General features: G+C 30.7%; 3 protein-coding genes and 1 long non-coding RNA gene across 5 annotated transcripts in view; 1 reads left to right on the plus strand and 3 right to left on the minus strand.

Annotated features, from left to right (window-relative positions):
- Positions 1–1,923: 1,923 nt before the first annotated feature.
- Positions 1,924–6,639, minus strand: LOC123660093. The gene is made up of 2 exons (XR_006744130.1): positions 6,497–6,639; positions 1,924–2,156 (listed from the first exon to the last, which is right to left on the minus strand). It is a non-coding gene; the product is annotated as an uncharacterized LOC123660093 (long non-coding RNA).
- Positions 6,640–7,732: 1,093 nt separating this feature from the next.
- Positions 7,733–10,957, minus strand: LOC123660091 (superoxide dismutase [Mn], mitochondrial). The gene is made up of 5 exons (XM_045595200.1): positions 10,774–10,957; positions 10,183–10,358; positions 8,858–8,996; positions 8,329–8,483; positions 7,733–8,045 (listed from the first exon to the last, which is right to left on the minus strand). The coding sequence occupies exons 1-5, from the start codon at positions 10,803–10,805 to the stop codon at positions 7,900–7,902; spliced, it is 648 nt and encodes a 215-aa protein (XP_045451156.1). The 5' UTR covers positions 10,806–10,957; the 3' UTR covers positions 7,733–7,899.
- Positions 10,958–11,584: 627 nt separating this feature from the next.
- LOC123660092 (guided entry of tail-anchored proteins factor 1-like) lies at positions 11,585–12,523 on the plus strand. Its single transcript, XM_045595201.1, has 2 exons — positions 11,585–11,737; positions 11,827–12,523. Exons 1-2 carry the CDS (start codon positions 11,651–11,653, stop codon positions 12,247–12,249), a joined length of 510 nt encoding a protein of 169 aa, XP_045451157.1. The 5' UTR covers positions 11,585–11,650; the 3' UTR covers positions 12,250–12,523.
- A 902-nt stretch (positions 12,524–13,425) lies between these two features.
- Positions 13,426–24,908, minus strand: part of LOC123660090 (mitochondrial carrier protein Rim2) — a 40,390-nt gene continuing 28,907 nt past the window's right edge. For both annotated transcript variants that reach the window (XM_045595199.1, XM_045595198.1), the window contains 5 exons: positions 23,959–24,137; positions 19,886–19,998; positions 17,888–18,107; positions 17,200–17,302; positions 13,426–14,084 (listed from right to left, as the gene is read on the minus strand). In XM_045595199.1, the coding sequence (XP_045451155.1) occupies positions 13,964–14,084; positions 17,200–17,302; positions 17,888–18,107; positions 19,886–19,998; positions 23,959–24,137 (736 nt within the window). In that variant the 3' untranslated portion in view covers positions 13,426–13,963. The remainder of the gene's footprint in view (positions 14,085–17,199; positions 17,303–17,887; positions 18,108–19,885; positions 19,999–23,958; positions 24,138–24,908) is intronic.

Here is a 24,908-nt window from a genome sequence, read left to right on the forward strand (position 1 = left end):
TACTGTTTACTGTTGGAAAGCTACACTGTCCGCAGGTGACATAGGCTATATTATATCTTCAAAACAATTAGGGGGCGGCAAAATTATTTTATATTTTTTGTTAAACACCCGTGCGAAGCCGGGCGTGATGCTATTATAAAATCGGGACGTACCCTTAAAGACAACGATATACAACAATATTTTAAACATTATGTTCAAAATTCATATTTAATGCGTTCAGAAAATAACTTAAAACAAGATAATATTGTAACCAACATAATTATGTATATAAATACAAGTATCTTACAACACACCAAATATAAATATGTAAAGATGTATTTTTGAAGACCATGTAAGTTTCATCATTACAGCCTATACAGTCCACTGCTGGACATAGGCCTCCACAAGTTTACGCCAAAAATAACGTGAACTCATGTGTTTTGCCCATAGTCACCACGCTGGGCAGGCAGGCGGGTTGGTGACCGCAGTACTGGCTTTGTCGCACCGAAGACGCTGCTGCCCGTCTTCGGCCTGTGTATTTCAAAGCCAGCAGTTGGATGGTTATCCCGACATCGGTCGGCTTCTTAAGTTCCAAGGTGGTTGTGGAACCTTGTTATCCCTTAGTCGCCTCTTACGACACCCACGGGAAGAGAGGGGGTGGCTAAATTCTTTAGTGCCGTAGCCACACAGCACATGTAAGTTTAGGGGTTCATAAAAATAAGTATTGATGATCATAATACTTTACAAGTAGTATCATAATTATAATGTGACCTTTTACGATTAGTATAAGGCCCTAAAATTATATTCTATTGACGTACATAATGATGTAAGCAGTTAAGCACGCAAGTCAGGTTTATCTATATCTGTGCTTCTCTGGCACTATTGAAGCTATTAATCTATTACAACAACAAACAATTAATGAATGAAAACAACTAGGAAGAAGTAGTTGATCTTCCACTACAATTATTATTATCTGATTGTAAAGGCATGATCGCAACCCATCAATTACATGATTTAAAAGCTGTTTCGAATATATTATATAATACAGTAGCCCGACTGGGAAAGTACCCAAACCTTAATGATTCAGATCCCAGTCAAATATTATTCTGACATGGAATGTTTCTGTTATGAATAAGGTAGCCAGAGTTCTCGTGATGCTCGTGCTTGTGATGCTGATACGTCTCTCGACCGTACGCTAGTTTGCCATCTTAGTCATTGAAAAAAAAAAAATTAAAAAAAATTGTCGTTTTTTTAGACTATAAAAGCATAGAGTGGGAAAGTGAAGTAGAAACGTATGTTTTACAGGATACAAGCCTGCAAGCGATTATTATCGTTCGTAGAGAACTGCCAAGTACCCAAGTCTTTCACAAAGGCCTAGTCGTGAACAAAGAGAGTGCAGGAAACGTCGTCAATAGAATCTATTATATACTACGAAGGTAAATAGATATTTACAGGACAGAGTATTTCAGAATTAACGGTTTGAATAAAACGTTCTCTATTTTCACAGACGTTGAAAATTGATTTTATGAAACCGTTCTTTCGATTATTTTCACAATTTTGCTTTTAATTTTGTTCTTTGCTACTCTTGTAGTAAATATAATAATTGTGTTTGCTTGCAAACGAAAAAAAAGGACTTCAATTACATCGAACAGTAAAACAACGTACATAGACGAAAAAATAGTCAAGTAAGTAAATACGCGTTATTAGAAATAACGCATTACAAGCACAGCCTTCCGATTAAAAAAAAAGAATCATCGAAATAATTCGATCCAGTAAAAAGCTATGAGGTAACACATTAAAATACAGTCTAATTGAAAACTTCCTCATTTTTCGAAGTTGATTAAAAATGTTAATAGGACTAAAACTTTAATCTCAAAAAGACATCAAGTTTCTAGAATAGTGATACTCAAAAGATGTCAGTACGAGTTAAAATCATCTAATTAGACAATTATATTGTTTTATTTAAAACTTTTTTCGTATTCTGTATATCTTTATCTTTATGTTATAGACGTTAGTCTGTTTCGGGCTTCTTTTCTAAATATCCGTTAGTCAAATTTCACAACAAACGTCGGAGGCGTGAAGTCTTGAAGGGACGATAAACAAACTACAAACAATTTACATTTGTAATTTTAAGGATCGTTACCATCGCTACTGTTTAACTACAAAGTGAAGATATTCTAAAAAGAAATGAAAAAGATTGATTTCATATAAATTACTGACTTATTGTAATTTATTTTTGTTTGTATGATTAGATAAAAATAAACAGCGTACATTGTTGTCCCATTTTTATTTCCGTACCATAAAATGTGATTTAATTTTCAAGTGAAATCTAAATTTCATATCGACTGCGTATGTATCGTAAAATATCTACTGACAATTCGACATATATATATATATATATATATATATATATATATATATATATAGATAATTTACCGAAATCTATTTTAAAATAACTTTCGAAAATTTTATCGATGTAGGAAATAGACAGTTTGTTACAACGACTGTCGTTTAAGCATATCATTCATTATATTACATTGTCTAATAAAATCCTCCCATTTTATTTTGACGTTCATTCACCCTCTGTTCACTTTGTTGCCCTTTTCACGGACAATAAATATTCTCATCTGTTAGCTACAGGTCAACGACTGAATGATCATTAAATAAGAAAATCAGTAATGTATTATAATGTTGCAGTTAATCTGTCAACTTTTATATTTCTTCGACTATATAACTTTTCGACTATATAATTACCTATAAATGTACCTAGTCTTATTTGGCATAAATGTACCTAGTGTACGTCTAAGCGATTCGAATTTTATTTTAAATCAACAATAAGACGAAAGAAGTTATCAAAAATGAATCCCTATTTTATACCGATACGACTTATAATATAGTTTTCTAAATATTTTGTAAGAAAGTCGCATGGAATCGAAAATAGCACCTTTGAAAGTGAGCAAGAAAATGCAACGTCAGTCGAACCCTGTAGGCTATAACTTGACTAATTTTTTTTTAGAATGACGACACTTAAACATTTACTATTCCAATCTCAAATATTTCATTTTGAAGTAACAACAGGAACTAAATTTATTATAGATGAGACCCTTCAGGGTGCATTCACCGACAAAATCGCGTGCGGCGCCAAGCTCGATAACACGTCGCCGCCGTAGGGCAGCACTGGTTCTATTACTTTACGGACAATACAGCAATAGAACCGTTAATTGCCATAACTTCTATACATAACAAAACACTCAAGGAATGTAAAAACTAAAACGAAGCAATAAATATTAAGAACATAAAACTTATGAACCAGATTCGCAATTATAGAATTATTTAATTTTCTGTTTCAGCTCACTTACAGTAAATAATAAAAAATAAGAGAAATTAATAGCAATTATGAAGTGAAATTATCAATGATTTTTTTACCAATTAACGCTTGTATGTACAGATATAAACTGAAATATTCGTTTTACAAACCACAATCAAAGTTTAAAAACTTAAATACATTATAAGGTACAATTTTTCTTTAGATACTAAGCTATTACTAAATTATGGCCACCCTAAAACAAAAATTGGACCTATCCCTACATCTGACACATATTGTCCAAAATCGCATGCACATATTGCATGTGTGTTGCATTTTGGGGTAGGCCCGTCACCTTTGTAACAGCATAATTGGTGCAAACAATTTTATGAATTAAAATCACCATTGTTTATCAACAATTTAAAGATCAATAAACCAATGAATACATTAGTATAGTTTGCAAAACGCGTAACAGTGTTTCTGTTTTTACATATATTGATACGAGTACATATTATTTTGCCTTTACATGTCATTATAAATGTTGATTCAAGGATTTCTATCAAAGTAAAATAAATATTTGTAATATGCTTTTGCACTACTTTTTAACTGTTATAAGATATTTCACAAAAATTCCAATAGGTCTCATTTTTTAGAGGCTTCATAAACCAAAAATCAATTTAAAAAAAAAACCATAGTTTAGTTTACAGTTAGTAAAATGTTTCGAAATAAAAAAGGGTTTTCTTCTTCTTACATTAAACTCTTACCATCATCCATCATCATCCATCACCATATAAGAATTAAAAATTATTGATTTTAATTTCCTGAATAATGTTTCATGGCCATCCTATACAGTTCATATCTAATATCTATAGTTAAACAATGGAACCTTTCATAATTACACCCCTGTAGTACCGTTTTGGGGTAGGTCTTGCACAACAAACAAAACAAATTACTAACCAAAATTTTATTTTATTATGTAAAAGCTCTAAAGCATAAATTTCCCAAAGCGGTCAAGTTGGATACCTAAGGATCCACAAGAGACTCGACGGGGGTCTACGTTGGCGTGCCCGAAAAATTGGAGTTTACAATTCGTAAGTCCACGAAAATTTATCTCAGTACAACATAAACATCTTTTAATATCATATCAAAAATCGATCATTCCAGCGGGGATCGAACCTGCATCTCCGATTGACCGTGTCGGTTCTCTCGCCAAGTAAGCTATGGAACGATGTACTCGCTAGGTCGAAATTTTTGATATGATGATTTTATATTCGGTTTAAGCGACCATGGCTCCGTCTATAGTGAGTTCCTGACAGAAAACTGTAACTATTCAAAGTTTCATATTACAATGAAAATCTTTCACAGGAGACGACACCATGCTATTTTTAATATGTACGATTTTATTTTTGTATTACCCACACAGGTAATTCTAAACATTTTTAATATCATATCAAAGTTCGACCGTTCCAGCGCGGATCGAACCTTCATCTCCGACTGACCGTGTCGGTTCTCTCGCCAATTAAGCTATGGATCATTTTATATTCGGTTAAGCGACAGTGGCGTGAAGTGGTCAGTACAACGTGTCGACAAAGTGGATCCACTGTTATGGACACGTGGGGCATAGCCAGAACCGAAACATATTTTCCCCTGATTCAATTATTTTATTAAATTATGGTTTGGCTCTCCTAAAAAAACATTTTGAAAGTGAACAATGAGAAAAAAAAGTAAAAAAAGTTTGGGAACCTCTTCTTTAAAGCTTTAGACCTTACAATTGATATTGTTTTGTTATGTGACTATTTCTTATTCTGTTGTCCGTCTGTTTTATGTGTAATAACTGTTGAACAAAATAGAACATATAGTGAATGGGACTTTAATTCTACCTTATTCGCTTTTTTATAATAAAAAATATAGCTACCTACCAAACAATTGTTAAAGTTCAAAACTCTGTGACACCAAAGTGCAAATAGTCAGTATTAGTACAAAAATTTCACATCTATGTGTTTGGTCCTGAGTCTCCCTACTTTGTCTCATAGAGCATATAATGCTGTCATTCTCAGTTAAAAAAATATATATTGTGACAAAATCGTAAGATATCACATATAATATAACTCAAGTTCCTAAACTATACTCTTAACTGTGTTGTAGATTCCAAGAATTAATTTTATTACATGTTATGCTATATTATAAATCAAAACTACAAAGTTCATTTGGAATGGATTAACAGGAATTATAATAAAAAAATTATATGAAAAAAAAATTATATAAAAAGAGAAAACAAAAATTTCTTTATTCGAGTAGAAGACTTATAAAAAAACTTCACGTCACTTTACAAATTATAATTATAAGTATTAGTCTGTGATAAACTAATTATAGTGAATGTGATAATTGTTTGCACAAATATAGAAAATGTACATTATTGCAGATTAGACCCTCTTCAATATTTCAATGTTTTTTTTTTGTTGTTCAACAACAACAACAACACTTCAGCCTATCGCAGTCCACTGCTGGACATAGGCCTCCCCAAGTTCGCGCCACACATTTTGTTCTTCATTTAATAATAATATTTACTTCAGCTTTAAAACTGTATCTAGAAAAATTCATAATTAAGTTTGCTTTTTATTTACGAAACGTATAAGTATGATACAAAATACCAAAGTTTAAAACCCTTTTTATGATTTTGTCTTTATCTATAACAGAGTCATCCATCATCCATAAGAGATGCATTTATAACTTGAAATTAAAATCACTTTAAAATTTAAAAGTAGTGACGATAAGTTTAACATAAATTACTCTACTCAATAAATGGCACTAATTTAAATGTTAAAATAAAAAGTTCAATAATTTGATTATTGATTCCAGTATTTTAAATCCTAAGTTTTAAAATATTTTCTTGTAACTATTAAAATGTTTACTTGGCTATTGAATGAATTATACTTTAGTCCGTGACCTATAATAATTAATTTTCGACCTTCGGGCACGAATATATCTATAATATAATTCTATTCAGCAAGTTAGGATTTATTCTTACGAAAATATATTAGTCAACCCTTGCACAAAAACGAAAACTAAAAACGTTATTATCAATATTTTATTAAGGTTTATTATTAACTTTCTCTCCTGTTAATAGACCAGTGACTATTACTCCTGAAAAATCAATAACAGTAACACTGACGTACATCATTTTACTTAAAAAATAAAAAAGGAGCTACTTACCAAATCACAATCTTTAGCAGAAACTCTTCTAAATCACTGTAGTGCAGTTTATAATAGAATGCAATAAGGATAACTCTCTAAATTTATTTATTTCCCAACAACAACCGCAACACAATAAAGACCTTCTGACAATCCATAACAGACTTGACAGAATCATTAAATGACATTTCTACGTTCCGTTTCACAGAATATTTGATGTTGAATACTCAACTGTACTTCGTAAACATTGCAAAATAGGCTACAACGGGAATCTTACAAAGAGGAAAACCGCTCTGGTGTGTACAGTCGAGAAGCACAGAACTAAGTTGGCGCAAAGGCATTTTTATATAAATGGCTCGAAAATTTATAACTCTATATTTGATGTTTAATACTCAACTGTACTTCGTAAACATTGCAAAATAGGCTACAACGGGAATCTTACAAAGAAGAAAACCGATATGGTTTGTACAGTCGAGAAGCACAGAACTAAGTTGGCGCAAAGACATTTTTATATAAATGGCTTAAGAATTTATAACTCTATTAATAAGTCATTAAAAATATATTCACTTACAAAAGGACAATGTAAAATTAAAATTTTTAGTTGGCTCCAACAAAACTCTTATTACGAAACGGAATTGTTGCTTATGGCGGATATAAATTAAGTTTATATCAGTGTCACACACGCACACGCCCACGCCTACGCACATGCACACGCACACGCACATGGACACGCACGCACACATCCATTCACATTAATATTTTATTTTATTTAGTTAACTATTCTTTGCTCTGTATTACACTTCACGTCTAACTTGTGATTAAGTATGGATTCCTAGAGGGGAGAACCTTCTTATTCTGAGATACAGTTATCTTACTAGTTCAGATAACAGATGCACTTTAATTTGTGAATACATTTCTTTATATCACCTTAATTGTAAAAGTCGGAATTGTACCTTTATTTTGTTACCAATAAAATACTTCTAGCAAAATAATGGTATAATTTGTTTTTAAGTATTAATTATTTTAATTAAATTCAAATCTAATAAATCCAACTTATTCATTGTTTATTAACAGGCTTAAATTTTTTATTTTATAAATAAAAATTGAGATGGCAAAACTCGTTGATTTTATTTAGCTTCTTGAATACATACGATGGTACCTACATTCTAGATCACATATTCGTTAAGAACCTACACTTTTAACATTTGTAGATGTTGTTAATGGGTAGTTTAACGTAAATTATAATGAAATAAAAACTTAATCATCGAATATTTATTTTATTACATAGGTGTTTAACTTATTAATGCATCATAAATCACATCTAACAGAAACAGTCTATAATCAAATTGCGACCAATTTTTGGTTTTTGCTTTTCAAGCCGACGCAACTAAGACATTATAAAATGCTGATATTTAAAATTACATTTAGTTAAGTGCTTTATTGTATCTCGCTGAAACATCTTCCCAATTAGCGACATCAAATATTGCTTTCACATAGTCAGCCCTTACGTTCTTGTATTGTAGATAATAAGCATGTTCCCAAACATCAATACCAAAGAGTGGTACAATTCCTGAAAGAAAACACACAGTTTATTTATTTTTTCATAAATCTGTTTGCTCGCAAATGAAAAAAGAGACTTCAATATATGTCAACAAGTAATACAACATAGTTGAAAAAAATTATTAAGTAAGCTTTACCACATGACAAGCATCAGCTTGCACCATAAGTTACAATTGTAAATACAGTGAATAGCTATGAGATAGCACATAAAAAAATTAAAAAAATACAGTCAAATTGAGTAAATCCTTTTATTGAAGTCGGTTAAAAAAGAAGATTAATCTGTAACAAAATACCTGTAGTTGGTTCCAAAGGATCTTGGTTCTGGCATGTAGCAATTTGCAATTTCTTCATCTGCTTGTTGTAACCGAGCCAACCCCATCCTGAGCCCTGTACACCAACCGAAGCAGCTGCCAATTGATTTTTCATATTCTCCCATGACCCAAAATCTCTGAAATAATATTTAAGCATTTAAAATATCTGTTGTATATAGCATAAAAGAATTGAAATAATTTGTTGCACACACTGGGTTTAAAAAGCAGCATATTCCCATTACTTTACTAAATAATAGATTAAATACAACAGATTATAAATTATTTACTACAATCAAACACATATTTAAAGAAAACTCAAATGAATAAAAAATTAGACTACATAAATAACGTTCTCAACCTATAAAAAACTAGGAAGAGACTAAAAAGGAAATTAAATAAAAATAATGAAATAACTTAAATTTAAAAGAACCAAGCAGATATAAGATATGTAAAGTAAACTCATTCAATTCTGAATATTTATTAGTTGTGAACGACTAATAATAATATTTACTTCTCAATAGCCTTGGAGAGGGCATCGGAAGGTTTACTGCCTTTCGGTGAAAGATTCTGCCAGAAAATTGTGTGGTTGATGTGACCACCTCCATTGAACTTTAAAGCTGGGGCTAAGTTGATAATTGTCTGAATGTCACCTGAAGCCAAACATAACTTAAATTGGTCTGAGTGTACATCCAGGAACATAATAATCCAATATAGTGAGTGACCAATCAGTGGCAATTTACAAAACCAAAAAAAAATATTTGTTATGTAACTCAAGATAGTAGACACAATTTGAGGATATTTCAAAACATTGTATAATATGAACAGTTTTTTGTTGAATAATTTGAATGTGCTAATTTCGAAATTAAGGCTACAGATAAAACACAATTTGTTATTGCATTACATAGAATATTAAGGAATTTAATACTCTTGTCATCTACATGAAACTTTTTGTAGTAACCACTCTGATAAGCCTCAAATGCTATGAGATATGTCTAGATTTACAATGTAACACTGTTGATTTTGGCACTACATTTCTTAGTGACTTAGTATATTTATCAATTGAATAATACTATGTACTAGTACATACATATATATTAACATTAATAATAGTATTATGATTGATATAAATATATCTACTTAAATAGTCTTCTTATTTACTCTATAATTATTTAAAATTTTATAGTAACAGAAAATTACTTTTCAACAGCTCTAGACAGTTCACACGAAGGTTTGGTTTTGCAGGGAGACAAATTTAACCAAAATATAGAATGATTCACATGCCCTCCACCGTTAAACTTTATAGCGCTCAATAAAGACAGTATTGTATTAGTATCAGCTGCTGTTGAAAGGGTAATAAAGAGCATTAGTTATTTTTCTAATACATGTTACATTGTATAGTAAAATTCTTAGGTCTATAATATTACTTAATTAATATCTCTTAGTTAAAATATAGGTTTTTGTTAAAAACCTTAGCATGCTTTATAAATGGTATATAAGACTTTATGCCAATTACTAATAGAAGTATATATTGACACCAAAGATATTTATCCTTTTTAACCTGATGGATAAAACTGAGTGTGTATAACCTGTAACCCATTTAAATGTACTATTACATTAAGTAAATTAATATACTTATGTCAAAATCGTAACTCATTTCTAGATAGGTATTACCTTGTTTATGACCAAGAAATGACTAGCCTATGAAATTGTTTTGCCACAATAAAAAATAATCAAGTCTTAATAGTAGTACATATAAATAATTTTTTGTTATAAACAATTGTCCACCTCAATGTCAAGAGAAATTTATAAAAACAAAAATAAAATAAATGGGATAACCTTTGGCCTGAGCTTGAGCAAGTTTCTCCTCAGCTGCATTTAAGTTATTTACATATGTAGCATGATGTTTGCTATGATGGAGACTCATGATATCACGGCTAATCACCGGTTCCAAGGCACTGTACTCATACGGAAGATCTGGCAGTGTGTGCTTTTGACGAGCACCCACACTCCATCTGTAAACAATTATTTATTTTCTCTTTACTATTAAAAAACATATATTATTTTAGATAAACGAAATAAATAAAAAAGGAATATTTATTTAATTTTTCTTTATTATTCTATATATTATATATTATACTATTGGACAAAGAATAATAAAATAAACTAAAATAGCCTTAGCCGTAAACATGCTATAAAACATGTATTTCAGCATTACAATATATTATAAGATTGCGGATACTCCACCAATACTCTGGTTAAAAATATTATCAAGTATTGATAGGAAACAGTATACTTTCAAAATTCTATTCTACATATCACTTCAATCAATCAATCAAAAATTTATAAAAATCAATTAATATACTTATTGATTCAAATATAATGTTACATATTTAAATAAGACTAGACTAATAAATACATTATAATTACATTAAAGAGCCAGCTCTGCGTGTGACGAACATTGTATTGCTGTATGTAAATATCTACGAAATGTAGAAACTGCAAACAACCGGCAATCTATCGACGTAAATGACCGCAAATTAAAATAGTACCAATACAATTATCAATTACGCAACAAATAAAATAAATCGCCTAAAATGTCAGATGTTTACGTACTTACGTCACCAATTAGACACTTTTAAGTGTTGCTAGAAAATATTCAATGCTAATAACCTATATAATAGCAACTTCAATAAATAATATTTAATTTTACAATATTTACAATAATACATATAATATTTAGAAAGATTAAGCTCTTGGTAAATAAGATAGAAGAACTAATTTCTATTGTTTGACAGATCAGAAAGGCATTGTGACTTGTAATGCTCCTGGTGTTGCAGGCGTCCGAAGGTTCTGGAGGTTATTATTGCACTGTTATCCATCTAGAATAAGCGGGTAATTTCCCTTAGTAGGTGAAGTTCCTAAGTAGAGAACCTGTTTCTTCCCAATTAATAAAATTACAAATTTTAGATTCATATTTGGAAATAGAAACACATATATGTAATAAAACTTATATGTGAAGAAAAACAATCGCTAATTTATGATTAAAAAACAAATTTAACAAAAGGCATGGCTAGATGGACTTTTGTATATTGATTGATTGGTTTTATATTAAGTATTTTTTATTGGACAACCGACAAATAAAAACATCAGACGAGGCTGTATGGTTTCGTACCTTTTCCTATCGTTTGATATGGATAAATGAAACAAAAAAAAATACATAATAAATAAAAATGACAGGTTATGTCATACTGACCCTGTTTTGGTTCTGTCAATAATAAAAAGAACTAAAAATTATCAACACAATATGTTAGAAATTATAAACGGATTCCTAGTCGTGTATTTTGTTATTCTTTGTACTCTGAGTGCCATAGTACCAATATTAGTAAAACCGGTAAGAAATTAATTTTGCAATTCAAATAACCTGCAAAATATATTGAAGCATCAAAACTCAAAACAATATTTATTAAACATTATTTACAGATAGCAGCATGTTTTTCGAGACCATCAAGCAAAGAACGTTCAATTTTAACTGAATTGATAAAACTCAAAGCTGAACAACAGAAGATATCAATGAAAGACGAGTTTGCAGCTTACTCCAAATTACAACGTAAAATAAATAAACTCGATAGTGAATTGAAAGAAAATTCTCAATCACGATTAAGCAAAAGCTTAGCTATCAAAGGATCAATAAATATAATTTTACAAGTAGTGGTTGCATTAATAATAATCATATCCGTGATTTGGTTCAGACGTGAACCAATTGTAGCTTTGAATTCGAATCTGTTTCCTTTCTCAACAATGCTTAGATATCCCAGTGATATGCCAAATGCCATCTCTACTCATGTGTGGGTAGTGATATCAAATGTATCAATAAGATCCTTACTTAAACCCATTTTATCTTAATATACTAATTTTAAAGTTTTTGTATAAATTTATGTAAAATAAAAAACTACTAAGTATTTCAGTGCTTCCTATGCCTAAAATGAGGACTTAAGTGTTTGTAATCAATATTAATATTTGAAATTGAAGGAAATGTAGCATGGTACAATATTAATAACAAAAATTTTCATTTTATTAAAAATCTAAATTCTGACTACTGTAGGTGGCATCCATTTGTAATGTATTATATCTGACTTATGCGGCATTATATATAATAAACGAGGGTGGGTATAACAAAGACTGTGTTATTTTTTAATCATTTAATCAATAAACAAATTGAATAGTATCTTAAACTCAGTCTGACATAAGTCCATAATCTTTCCATTAACAAATATACAATCAAGTCTATTTAACCAGTCCCTGATGTAACAAGAATCAACATTAAATCTACAAATATTTCTTGATTGGCAGACTAAAAATCTTACAATTACAATATTAGATCAATAAGAAAAGCCATTATGAAAAATGTAATTTAAACTTTGCAAAAAGCTCTATGTAATCAATAAAAATATTGAAAATAACTAATATTTACAAGTGCTATATCACAGCTCACAACTTACTAATTCTGTGCTAACTGCTTGAATCATAAAGCATTATCTTTTATGACTATTAATCTTGGGCTCTAGGCAATAATATGGGTACTATTATAGAGTTAACTAGCTTACATTTTAGTAGACATTTTATACAAGCATATTTTATTATAAGAATAGAAAACAAGAAATTAAGTAATTTATATTTTTATTTTGCCAGTCAAATAACAAGAATAACTTTTGTTTTACATTTTTAAGAGTATAACAATATTTGATTATATGTATAAAATGAATATGTAGAAACACAGTTCAAAGTTTTATAAATATTACAGTTTTTTCAAGTACCCATATCTTTTTCTTTGTTTTTATCAAATCATAAAATAAATTTCTGATTATAAACACGATTAGAGTAAATAACAATTTATAGAATCAATATAGACAGTTATAATTATTTTTTAAATTATAATTTCTTATACTGAAACAACACTTAATTAACAATTAAACATCTTATATAATTCTTGACTTTTTGTTGCATTATCGATTAAAATGAGTATCCATAGAGCTCATTTTATTCAAATGCATGCAAAATCAAAACATACAAACTACAACCAAGGCTGTAACTTATTTATTAAAAATTAAAATAAAATAAACATGACAAATAAACCATATTGACTTGTTCTTTGACTAATAATACCAATAGTAATAAAAAGGACATAGCAGACTGTATGATAAGACACAAATATAGACATTATCTACTGCTTGCTATACACACTCCCTTACATTTATTTACAACATGGAGTTGAAACATTTAAAAAAAACCTATTGATTTTGCATTGGCAATTCCAACTGTATTAAATCAAAGGATTTAAATTTTACAAAGATCTCTTACAAATGTAGAGATTTCTAAGCCTGTTTAAATCGCAAAGCAAAGGGAACACTAATATCCCACAAAATGTTGTTTACATTATATGATTTACTTATCGAGTTTCGTCATACGGTTGTACTAAGACCTATAATGACCTATATTCTCAAGTTTAGTGGGACACGGTTGATCTAGGAACAATTTAGATCGACTAGCCCATTGCCAATAGTCTGTTAGTCGAGCCCATAGCTCTCTAAGGGAATCACAGGTATTTTCCTGCTCGAACCTAAGTGTTCTCATAGAATGAATTATTAAAATGTGTCGTTAGAAGGTAGACAACAGCTTCATATGTGGACATCATGATGGCTGTATTTGGTATTTGACGGACCAGCTGAGTTCCGAGGCCCCTGTAAGAAATTAATTCTATTAGATTTTGTTTGTATTTCATAATCTACATTTTAAGTTTAAGGTATGTAACCAGGTCAAGTTCAGGATTTTATTTCATTGTAAACCAAGAACTTAAGGCTTTTCGCCTTTTTAAAGACATTTGACTGCGCCCCTCGAGTGATATCCTATCTAGAGACGCCAAGAGTACTCAGCTACTTCAGTGTAAGTTTTGAGACTCAAGACTTGATTATATATTATTTTATTATTGATTATTTGACGTCTAAACTTCACGAAAGCTATATATTATTTGAATAAAATTTCACTAATAAAATATATAAAAATAAAAATAACGTTATAATTTTAGAGGTTATGGTTACTCAGTTGACGCTTTTAACCTATGAAGTATCTACCCCTTTTTATATTGTGAACTTGTGCGTTTTAAAATTATAGAAATACTATGTTTGGTCTATGGTCTATTAGTCAATTAACGTCGCATTTTGTTTATCAGTGATAATGTTGTCTCAGTTGATAAATAACATCACAGATTTTATTCACGGCAGGACTGCATAAATTACCGCGGTATAAGCCTTCTCAGCGTCGTCGGTAAATTGTATGCGAAAGTGTTGATTGAAAGGGTTGTGAATGAAACAGATGAAAAAGTATGGGATGCACAAGCGGGATTTAGAAAGGGAATGGGATGTACGGATCAGGTCTTTTCCTTGCGGTGCATAGCCGAAAAGTTTTTAGCAAAAAACAAAAAGGTCTATTGCGCGTTCGTGGATTTGGAAAAGGCCTATGATAGAGTGGTGAGGAATGAATTGTGGTCAACATTGTCCGTGTACGGTGTGAGCGGCGCACTCATGCGAGCACTACAATCTCTTTATAGGGATTCTAGTGCTTGTGTGAGGATAAACGGGGCATACACTGAATGGTTTAATATCGAAAAAGGTGTTAGACAGGGATGTGTAGCGTCACCGTGGCTGTTTAACTTGTTCATGGACAATTGCTTGACAGAGTTAAAAGAGAATGAAAGTGGGTTGAGAATGGGTGAGTTACTCGTCAAATGTCTTCTCTATGCTGATGACCAAGTACTACTTGCGTCCTCGGCCGAGGAGTTGCAGGAGATGGTAACTGCTATGAGTGGAGCTTTTGTTAGAAAGGGAATGAAGATGAATGTAAAGAAGACGAAAGTGATGGTGTTTGAAAGAGATGAGGTAGTGACAGACTGTAATATCGTGATTGGAGATGAACAAATTGAACAGGTGAAAGAGTTTGTGTATCTGGGTTCGAAGTTTACAAGAGATGGAAAGTGTGAGAGTGATATTGAAAGAAGAGTGAATGCAGGAAACATGGTGAACGGAGCTTTGAACTCCTTTATGAGCAGTCGGAAGGTGTCTAAAAAGGCTCGTTTGGCTGTGCATGAGGGGGTGTTGGTTCCGACACTCATGTACGGAAGCGAAAGTTGGGTATGGCAGAAGAGACATGAAAGCAGAATAAATGCAGTTGAGATGAGAGCGTTAAGAAGTATGATAGGAGTTAAACTGAGTGACAGGATGAGAAATAGTGAGATAAAGAAACGGTGTGGTCTGAAAGAAGATGTAGTGACAAAAATTGAGAAAGGTATGCTGAGATGGTTTGGTCATGTCGAGAGAATGAATGAAGAACGACTGACGAAAAAAGTGTATAAGGCGAGTGTGAGTGGAAGTGTTGGAAGGGGTAGACCTAGGCGGACATTTCAAGACCAAATCGGGGACGTCTTGAAAAAAGGCCAGGTCAAGAGTACCCTAAACCGACGAGCATGTATGAAGGGAATAATGAAAGTGGATGAAGCGAAACAAGTATGTAAGGATCGTAGCAAGTGGAAAGAAGTGGTCTCTGCCTACCCCTACGGGAAAGAGGCGTGATTATATGTATGTATGTATGTATTTATCTAAAAAATAGGTTATCTATGTAGACATTCTATCGATCATTGTCGAAGTTTTATTTTACGAAGATTCACCCAATATATAAACTTATTACATATTTTTCCGTTACAGTGGAAATGTAGTTAAGTTTATAATTTTTTTTTTTTCTAATTTGATAATAAAATTGACTGTGATTTGACTTGATTGCTATAAAGACTTTTTTTTAAAGGTTTAAAAAATAAAATAATTAATCTATTTTCTTTTAGTGTGACTTTTGAAAAACTCGAGGATTCGTAAAAGAGAGTTTTCAAGTGTATGCATTACACTCTTGCGTTAATCTTAATCTTAAACAAATCAATCACGATCTACGAAAGTAGATTAATTTGTCTAAGGTATTTTTATTAATTACTAGATAACCCGGTGAACTTCGTATCATCGACATACATTTGTGAAAAATATGGACAAAATCTAATATATCAAAATTCTCGAGTCGCGGTGTTTGTAGTTAACTTCTCCGAAACAGCTTGACCGATTCTCATGAAATTATGTGTGCATAGTGGGTAGGTCTGAGAATCGAACAACATCTATTTTTCACCCCCCCCTAAATGTTAAGGGTAGTCCACCCCTAATTTTTTTTAATTTTTAGATAAATAATTCTTTTTTTATTTTTTTTATCATACAACATTAAAAAATATATACAACGCTAAATTTTCAACCCTCTACGGTCAACCCCTATGTTTAAATAGCGGTCAGCGGCAAGACAACGTTTGCCGAGTCAGCTAGTACTTTCTATAAATATTTGACAACCAAGTGACATTTTTTTTGACAAAAGACAGATGTTTCACAGCTGGTTACATTTTTTATTGGAAAATTCAATTGTCGTTTTTAGTATTTTCCATTACTTATTATTTGTGTTTCTCAGCTTTAAGCTTCCCTGAAACTCTGAAACTGAAGTTAAACTTCTTAATGCACGGTTGACTTGAACTAAACTGGCAAATGTGTGACAAGAAGATGTGTGTAGAGCATTACGAAAAGTGTGATCAGGCGAGGCGAACGGAAGTTGAAAGGGAGATATGAGTTAGTGAAGAAAGAGTGAGAGTTACGTTTCGTATATTACTGTAAGGGCAACTAAAGAAGTTTTACTTCAGTCGTGCCGTAGTTCTAATGAGTGAGCATAGGCGTAGCCAGTATTTTTTATATAATAATATTATTTTACTTTAGTTTATAATACCTATAAACACCACGATAACCCTCCTCGATCCAAACTGTATGCAGCGTCTGCCAAAACTTGCGGTATTTGTCACCTTCCTCTCTCAAGCGTGTCCTCGCTACCTCTGTTAAAGAAAATAACATATAACTATATGTAAATTATGTAAAAATAGAATCGTGTGGTTTTACTTATTAGTCAATCAAAAAAAAATTTAGGTGTTGATTATTTTCCAAGATTTGATGGTAAAATTTGTTTAGTTTTTGGACTAGGAGACATTTAATTTATTAAGATTAAGACATTTTTTTTATTAAGATAAGAGGTAAATTTACTATACAGATTATTTAGAAATGTATAAAAATAATATATGGCAGGTAAGCCAAAATATATCCTGACAAAAAGTGGATACAAAACCTGATTCTTAAGTTTATTATGATTTCCTGTTATTATATTTTTTCCTTTAAAAATCATTAACTGGCACACATATTTTTTATTTTGTGTGCAATAAACAACTTAATATATAAGATTTAAAATCATCTTTATTTGTTACGCTGTTAAAAAGGTATTAGAACAAACATTACGCTTTTTTATCATATTATGTAGGATAAGATATTAACTTCACCGAAAAAAAAAAAAACAGTTTTTGAGCAGGATATATGCTGCTGAGCCTTACCCCATTTTTTTTATATTAAGTTATATTAAAAGCACTGACCGTGTGGATACGCGATACAAGAAGCTACGGTCTTAGAGAAGGCCCCCGCAGCCATAAACTCCAGAAAGTCCTTTGGAGATCGCTGGTCGGAGGGCACGCCTTCCATTGCCCTCGCGGCCATCAGCCTGGCCTTAACCCCCTCATATAAGACAAAGTGTACAACTGTCTCGCTGATTCCCATGTAGGACGCTGTTATACCTTTGTAGAAACCTCTTACGCCCTGAAACCAATAAATATTAATAATAAATAATATTGTACACCAAGAATGAGTAATATCTAAAAATGGGAGATAAGTACAAAAGGCGGCCTCATCTCTAATGAACGAGCTGTTCTTGTTAAAATGAAATTAAAATTGGATATAGATACAATAAAGAAAGAAAAATAATACTATCTGAGGAGTGTGGTTACTTTATTAGTTATTAGCGACCCACCCCGGCTTCGCACGGGTGCAATGCTGATACTAAATATACTACAGAATATCTTTATTTATAGTGTGAAGCTAGCTTATGACATGGTTATTAACATAATAACAACATTCAAATATGCGTCGTTAGATTACACGTTGTTACAGAATGCGTTGAAAAAATAAAGGTTCACTGCTCGTTCCCCGTAGGTGATAGCGTGATAATATGTAGCCTATATGTTGACCCGACTTCTTAATAATATTCGTGCCAAATTTGAAGTAAATCCATGCAGTACTTTTTGAGTTTATCCCGGACATACATACAGACAAACAGACAAAAATTCTAAAAATTATATGTTTGGCTTCGGTATTGATTGTAGATCACACCCCAAGTATTCTTTAAAAAAAATATTCAATGTACAGTTTTGACTTTCCTACCATTTTATTATATGTATAGATTAGCAGTAAGAAAATTTGCTGGTAAGTCGTAATTTTATTTTTAAAAAATTTTAAAGATGAAAAACTAAATGTGTGCTTATATAGTTTTTTTTAAACAACAAATTTTTGATTGAATCAGCCTGTAACATTCTCAAAACAATTGGTGATATTTTAAACGCAAGCTAGATGACCTTCATGGTTATATCTTTGTAATTACAGCCTCGAGTTGTAGCATTGTGTATTACAGCCTAATATTTGTTGAAAAAGAAAAGCATTATCAAATGAAAAAGATAGAAGTATCGAAAGTTGGTTCAAATAAATTAATTCTAGCTCTAAAACATTATTATAGACAAAAGTATGTAATCTGTACGTTTTTTACTCTTCGTAGTTACATATCTCATAAATAGCTCTTAGTTCATTTTAAAAGTAGGTTAAGGATAAACTATTAATAAAATTATAGTAACCGGACCGATAATAGAACAAATATATCAACTCTTCACATAGATATTTTGAATTTCAAATGAATTTTCAATGACATAAGGTTCAAAGTTAATATTTTTCTCTAGTGTAGATACGACTTTTCACTGTTTGACAATATTGTGAATAAATTTTCTTTTATTAGTATTTAGAAATTTAAGATGTTTTTAACAATAAAACGTAATTATTGAAGGCCAACGAAATGTAAGAATTTGAATTGAATATTTTTTTAAATTTTTATTTATCGTTTGTTTTAAAGGTTATTTTTCAATTTTTTTTTGATCAATTAATAATAAAAAATAAAAATAAATATAAATAATTTTTTAGCTTTGTCATATACATTCAGAATTCATGTTCAACCTCTGAACCAATCCAGTTTTAAAAAATCCAGATTGTTATTTGAAGTCATACGCTATAAAATCTTAAGGAAGTGGAACATGAATGACAATAAAAGAAGTTTAACCAAGAGAGAGTACTTAGAGTATAAGGTTAATTATATAGTAATTTCTAGGCAAAAAAAAATGTTCAGCTCAAAATTTGTAGCAGATCGACTGTGCAATTAATTTAATTTATTTTTATTTTTTATTTATTTTTATTTACTACTGGTCTTGCAGGCGTCTATAGTTTACTGTACCCGCCTACCGATATGGGTCCGTACGCTTGTTTAAAAAAAATATTACCGTTTTAGCGTATATCCTCTTTATGCATTGCCAAGCTGTGATGTTCTGACCGTCGAGCTGCAGTCGAGTCTTGACGAACCAAATTGGATTAGTCATTGTACACGACATGAATCCTGAAAGAGATTTTTATATACATAGTGCATAGTTTTTTACTATTTTACCGTCATACGTGACTCATTTTTGCATGTCCTCTGCTAGTTGGTTTTGGACCATGAAACAAGATATTGATATTTACTATTGGATTATCTATGGCTTTGGGAACTAAATACTTCATTATTTGAAAATTGAATATTTTAAATATGACGAAAGATCCTTTCCTAAGAATAACATTTAGCTGAAGTTAAAACATCTGGATTATTCTTACGTTCCTTCTCACATATAGGTTTCAAATTCGATAATAAAACAAAAACGGTTTTATATAAACCTAATTTGCAGTATTATTTTACTGCAAATTAGATTACAATACAATGTGATACAAATATATTTTTAATTAATTATGGATAGCAGAATTATTTTTACTTTCTTTATTCGTTTGTTCTTATTTTAATTTACGTCCATATTCTACGTATTACAAAATTATTTTTGTTTGTTTATTCGTCCGTAACTGAAAATAAAAAATAAAAAAAATTACTTATTTAATAGTATTATTAGACTAAGCCCAGACATTTTCTCACTCACATTAACCGGAAATATATGTAACAATAAATATTTAAATGGACTGCGTAGGCGAAGCTTATAATGTTATGAAATAGAAAGTGACTTTACATTTTGTGTTTTCAATTGATAGTATCATTTTACATTTATATATGCTTATCCCCCTTACATCAATCTTGACAGTGTAAATATAGCCGAAAATTCACGAAAATTAAAAAAAAAGGAAAAGTATTCAAAATAAGATAAGTAGCGAATAAAATTATTATTTATACGACCGATAATTTCATTATGTTAATATTTTTTACTAAGTATCAAGCATGGTTAATTGAAAAATAGTAAATAAAAAAAGGATTTGTGCGGCCTGGTTTGCATTGCATATCTGAAAGTCATTGTTTTACTTGCTTTGAAGGGTAGACAAGTTTACGGGAGCGCGAAAGGGCTGTTTTTAAAAAAATATTAAATTAATTAAACTAAAATTATTTAATTAAAAATTAATTAAAATTACAGTGGACACGTCCGAACAGAATTACATGCTCTGGATTAATCGCCGATTTAATTCTAATAATACCTTCTCAAGACATATGATCCCAAAGCATGAGACAACGTGAGAAATCATTTGTTATTCCTATTCCGCTGATTAAGCATTTACTTCTATTGTTCTCATGCTTTGGTCCAACATAACTGGGTACTCTTATATTTTCACTGTGTTCAAAATAAATAAATAAATACTTTTTATACAAAAAAATTATATCAATTAATATTGTCTTCATTTTAATTTGTCTTATTTTATTTTTTAATAAAACTAAAATTAAATATTTTAATTAAAATATGTAATAAAGTTTCCATTTAAATTTTTTGACATTGTCTCAGCTATAAGTGTACATGTCAAATGCTTGTTACAAAATGCTTTATGTTATTAGAAAACAAGTCAGCCATTTTGTTCAAGATATATTCTGAAAATGACAGCTGAAAGGAAGCAATATTTTGCTTATTTGATAGAATTAGTTTGATAGTTTAACAGATTAAGATTAGATTACATTTAATAATTTCCAAATTATTGTTTAAAATTAAAATGAATAAACACTTTTTGTGAAGACCTATTTGTATTTTAGTTTATTTTTTTTGGAAGAAACACTTGGGGCCTGTTTCATCAGTTGCGGATAACGCTATTCAACGGATGATGATATCCAACAGATAAAAAAGTTTTAGATATAGATATTATTCTTTTTCACCGTAGAATTCCACCGTATTTATAAGATATTTCTAATCGCAAAAATACCTATAATGCCTATTCTACCCCCTGTTGCAAAGTCTCATCGTAACTTATTTGCAGGATAAACTTCATCCACAACTGGAGAAACAGGCCCTTAGTGTCTGTTTCACCACAATTAATCTAATAATAAAACTTTTATAACAATTTGCGAATAGCAATAACTGATAGATAAAGATAAGTTTGATGGTAAAAAGGCAAACATACCAACAACTAGGCATGAGCTACGTTACGCACGAATATTGAATTAAATTGAATATCGTAAAAATATTGTTTTGGTAAAATTTGTTAAAAAAGTGCGTCTAAAAGTTTATGTATGATGTTGTCATCAATATTATCATGCTATATTAATTAACAATACAATTAATAATAGTCATTATTCCAATTTAAATTTTTTAAAATTAATTTTATTATTAATTGTAAAATATTTTTTAACAAGTGATATACCTTCAATTGGTTTGATGATGCAAAGATGAGCAGGTCTGATCTTGTTATTGCCTTCAGAGTTCGATCGGGACACATTCCCCTTAATGCATTTGCTTTTCTTATGGGAAAGGTAACTTCACCAAATTGCACGGAGTGCGAAAGAACAGAAGATGTCCATTACATTTTGACTGAATGTGTCCGGATTGAAGCCGAGAGAGAGAGGTTTTTTTTATACAGAACACAATGTAATACGTAGTAAAATAGGGGTTCATAATACTATCCTAGCTTTTCCTCTTAGCGAAGAAGCAAAAAAATATATATATAATTGTACAGATATATCTTAAACGTCGTGTGTAAGATTTAGTGTGTAAAAATGAGGGTGGCATGTTCAACCTGTATAAAAAATAAAGATTAAAAAAAAAAATTTTCAACTAAACAACTGGGTGCCGTAAGAGGCGACGGGATAACACAGTTTCACTACAACATTGGAACTTAAAAATCCAACCAATGGCGGGATAACCATCCAACTGCTGGCTTTGAAATACACAGGACGAAGACGGGCAGCAGCGTCTTCGGTCCGACAAAGCCAGGCCTGCGGTCCCAAACCGCCTGCCCAGCGTGGTCACTATGGGCAAAACACATGAGTTCGCGCCATTTTTGGCGCGAACTTAGGCCTATGTCCAGCAGTGGACTGCGATAGGCTGAAGTGATTTCAAATAAACATCTATATATTAAATAAAATAATTTTTCATTTACGAACGCACTGAGTTTGACCTAATAATGAAATTGGCAAGCGATCGGTCTTACTTCTATATATAACTGCAGTTTCAAAGATGTAAACAAAATTATTAGACGCTCGTCATTAATACTGCAATGACGAAAGGTTTAATCTTCCGCTTTTAAAAGGAAAAACGTGATATTGTTTAAGCTGTATAAAATCCTATGTTTCTGGATATTATTGAATAATAAATTCTCAATACTGTTTACTATGATATTTATATTTAAGCAACATACTTTATTATCTTTAAAATGAAGAAATTATAAATCAGACGAATGTGTAAGAGACGAAAAAAATATCACATTTATAACAAAAAAAAATGGACATTTGATAATGTGAAAAATATTTGTTTTAGTTACACTATAGTATATGACGTTACGTTATACACTATAGTTTTTTTTTTTTTTTTTTTATTCCTTTTGCTTTTTTACTATGTCTAATGAATTGGGTTATGCCTGTAATATTAGATGTAAGAAATAAAATAAAATAAATAAATAAATAAATAAATAAATAAATGACTTTTTTAGAATTTATCAACTCATACTCAGTAATTAATATAAGTAATTTATTTTTAATTTTCATTAAAAATAAAATGTTGTAATTAGAAATATAGATAAAAGTGGATATATTTATGGTAAGTCCGATGTTTTTGTGCCACAATAAACTTACGATCATGATAATATGATCATGGGTTAACTCTTTCGTAAGCATTGGCCAAACATTTACCAAAACACATTTTTAAGCTTTTCGCCAAAATTTATTGTTAATTTTAAATTTGTTGTTGTCTAATGAAGTGGAGCTTTGAGAGTCCAAACAAAATTTAGAATAAAAGTTTTAAGGATACGATTTAATATCAATTACAATAGTTTATCTATACTTACAAGTTATACAAGACTATATTAAATATATAATTCTGGTGATCATAAGATTATATTAAAGTATTACCTGCCGCACTGGCCGCTGATAGATGTACGATCGGCGTGTCCGGCGGTATGTGTTGGTTGAGTATGGCCTTAGCTTGCGAGTACGTGCAGAAGTAGATGGCTCTCGAAGGTGCCACGCCCACTATGTTCGGCCCTAGACCCTTGAACAGCGCACGAGCCCCTTCGTTTTGGACAATGTGTCTGAAATTTATTTAAAATTAAATTTGAATTGTTCTCTTATATTTTATTACAAAAAATCAAAGTTTGTAGGAGGTTATGTTAACATAAAAGCTTGTAAATTCTAAATCTACTAAACAAAGTATGCAAAATTACACTACGTATAATCTTTTAGCATATCAAAAATAGTGAATCATCGCTATCCATATACCACATCTCTTGACCAATTAATTAAATCGTAGTAAATTTGGACACCGTGATCAAATGGACCAGTAGTAAGCCCTTTAGACAGACGTTCTAATTTACCAACAATTAATTAATTGATCAAATACTCGGAGATAATCCAATAGCTTACTAATATTCAGTCTTAGGATAATTATCATCATTACATCGCTCTCGCCAGCCTTAAATTATCGCTCAACTACAAAAAATACATACATACATACAGTATTATCAATTTAACACGTAGGTGTTAAAAGTTACAAAATGACAATTATCTCCGTTAGCCGCACGAGACCGCCGAGGTAGTATATAATTAATAGCAGATAGTTAATCGTAAACAAACATCCATTGACGTAAATCGTTACAGTATCACTCGCAGATAATATTTACTGTAAATAATTAAAATTATTCGACATTCGTTAAATGTTAATAACGAATTTAATACTGAAAAACAACCTATTGTTTTACTTTTTTACTTATATGCTTACAGTATTATTAAATAAATAAATATGTTTAAAATGCACACGGTACACGATCTTTTCATAAGGCAACTTAATACCAATGTTTTAGTTA

Source organism: Melitaea cinxia, chromosome 15, assembly GCF_905220565.1.
Source record: "Melitaea cinxia chromosome 15, ilMelCinx1.1, whole genome shotgun sequence".
NCBI lineage: Eukaryota > Metazoa > Arthropoda > Insecta > Lepidoptera > Nymphalidae > Melitaea > Melitaea cinxia.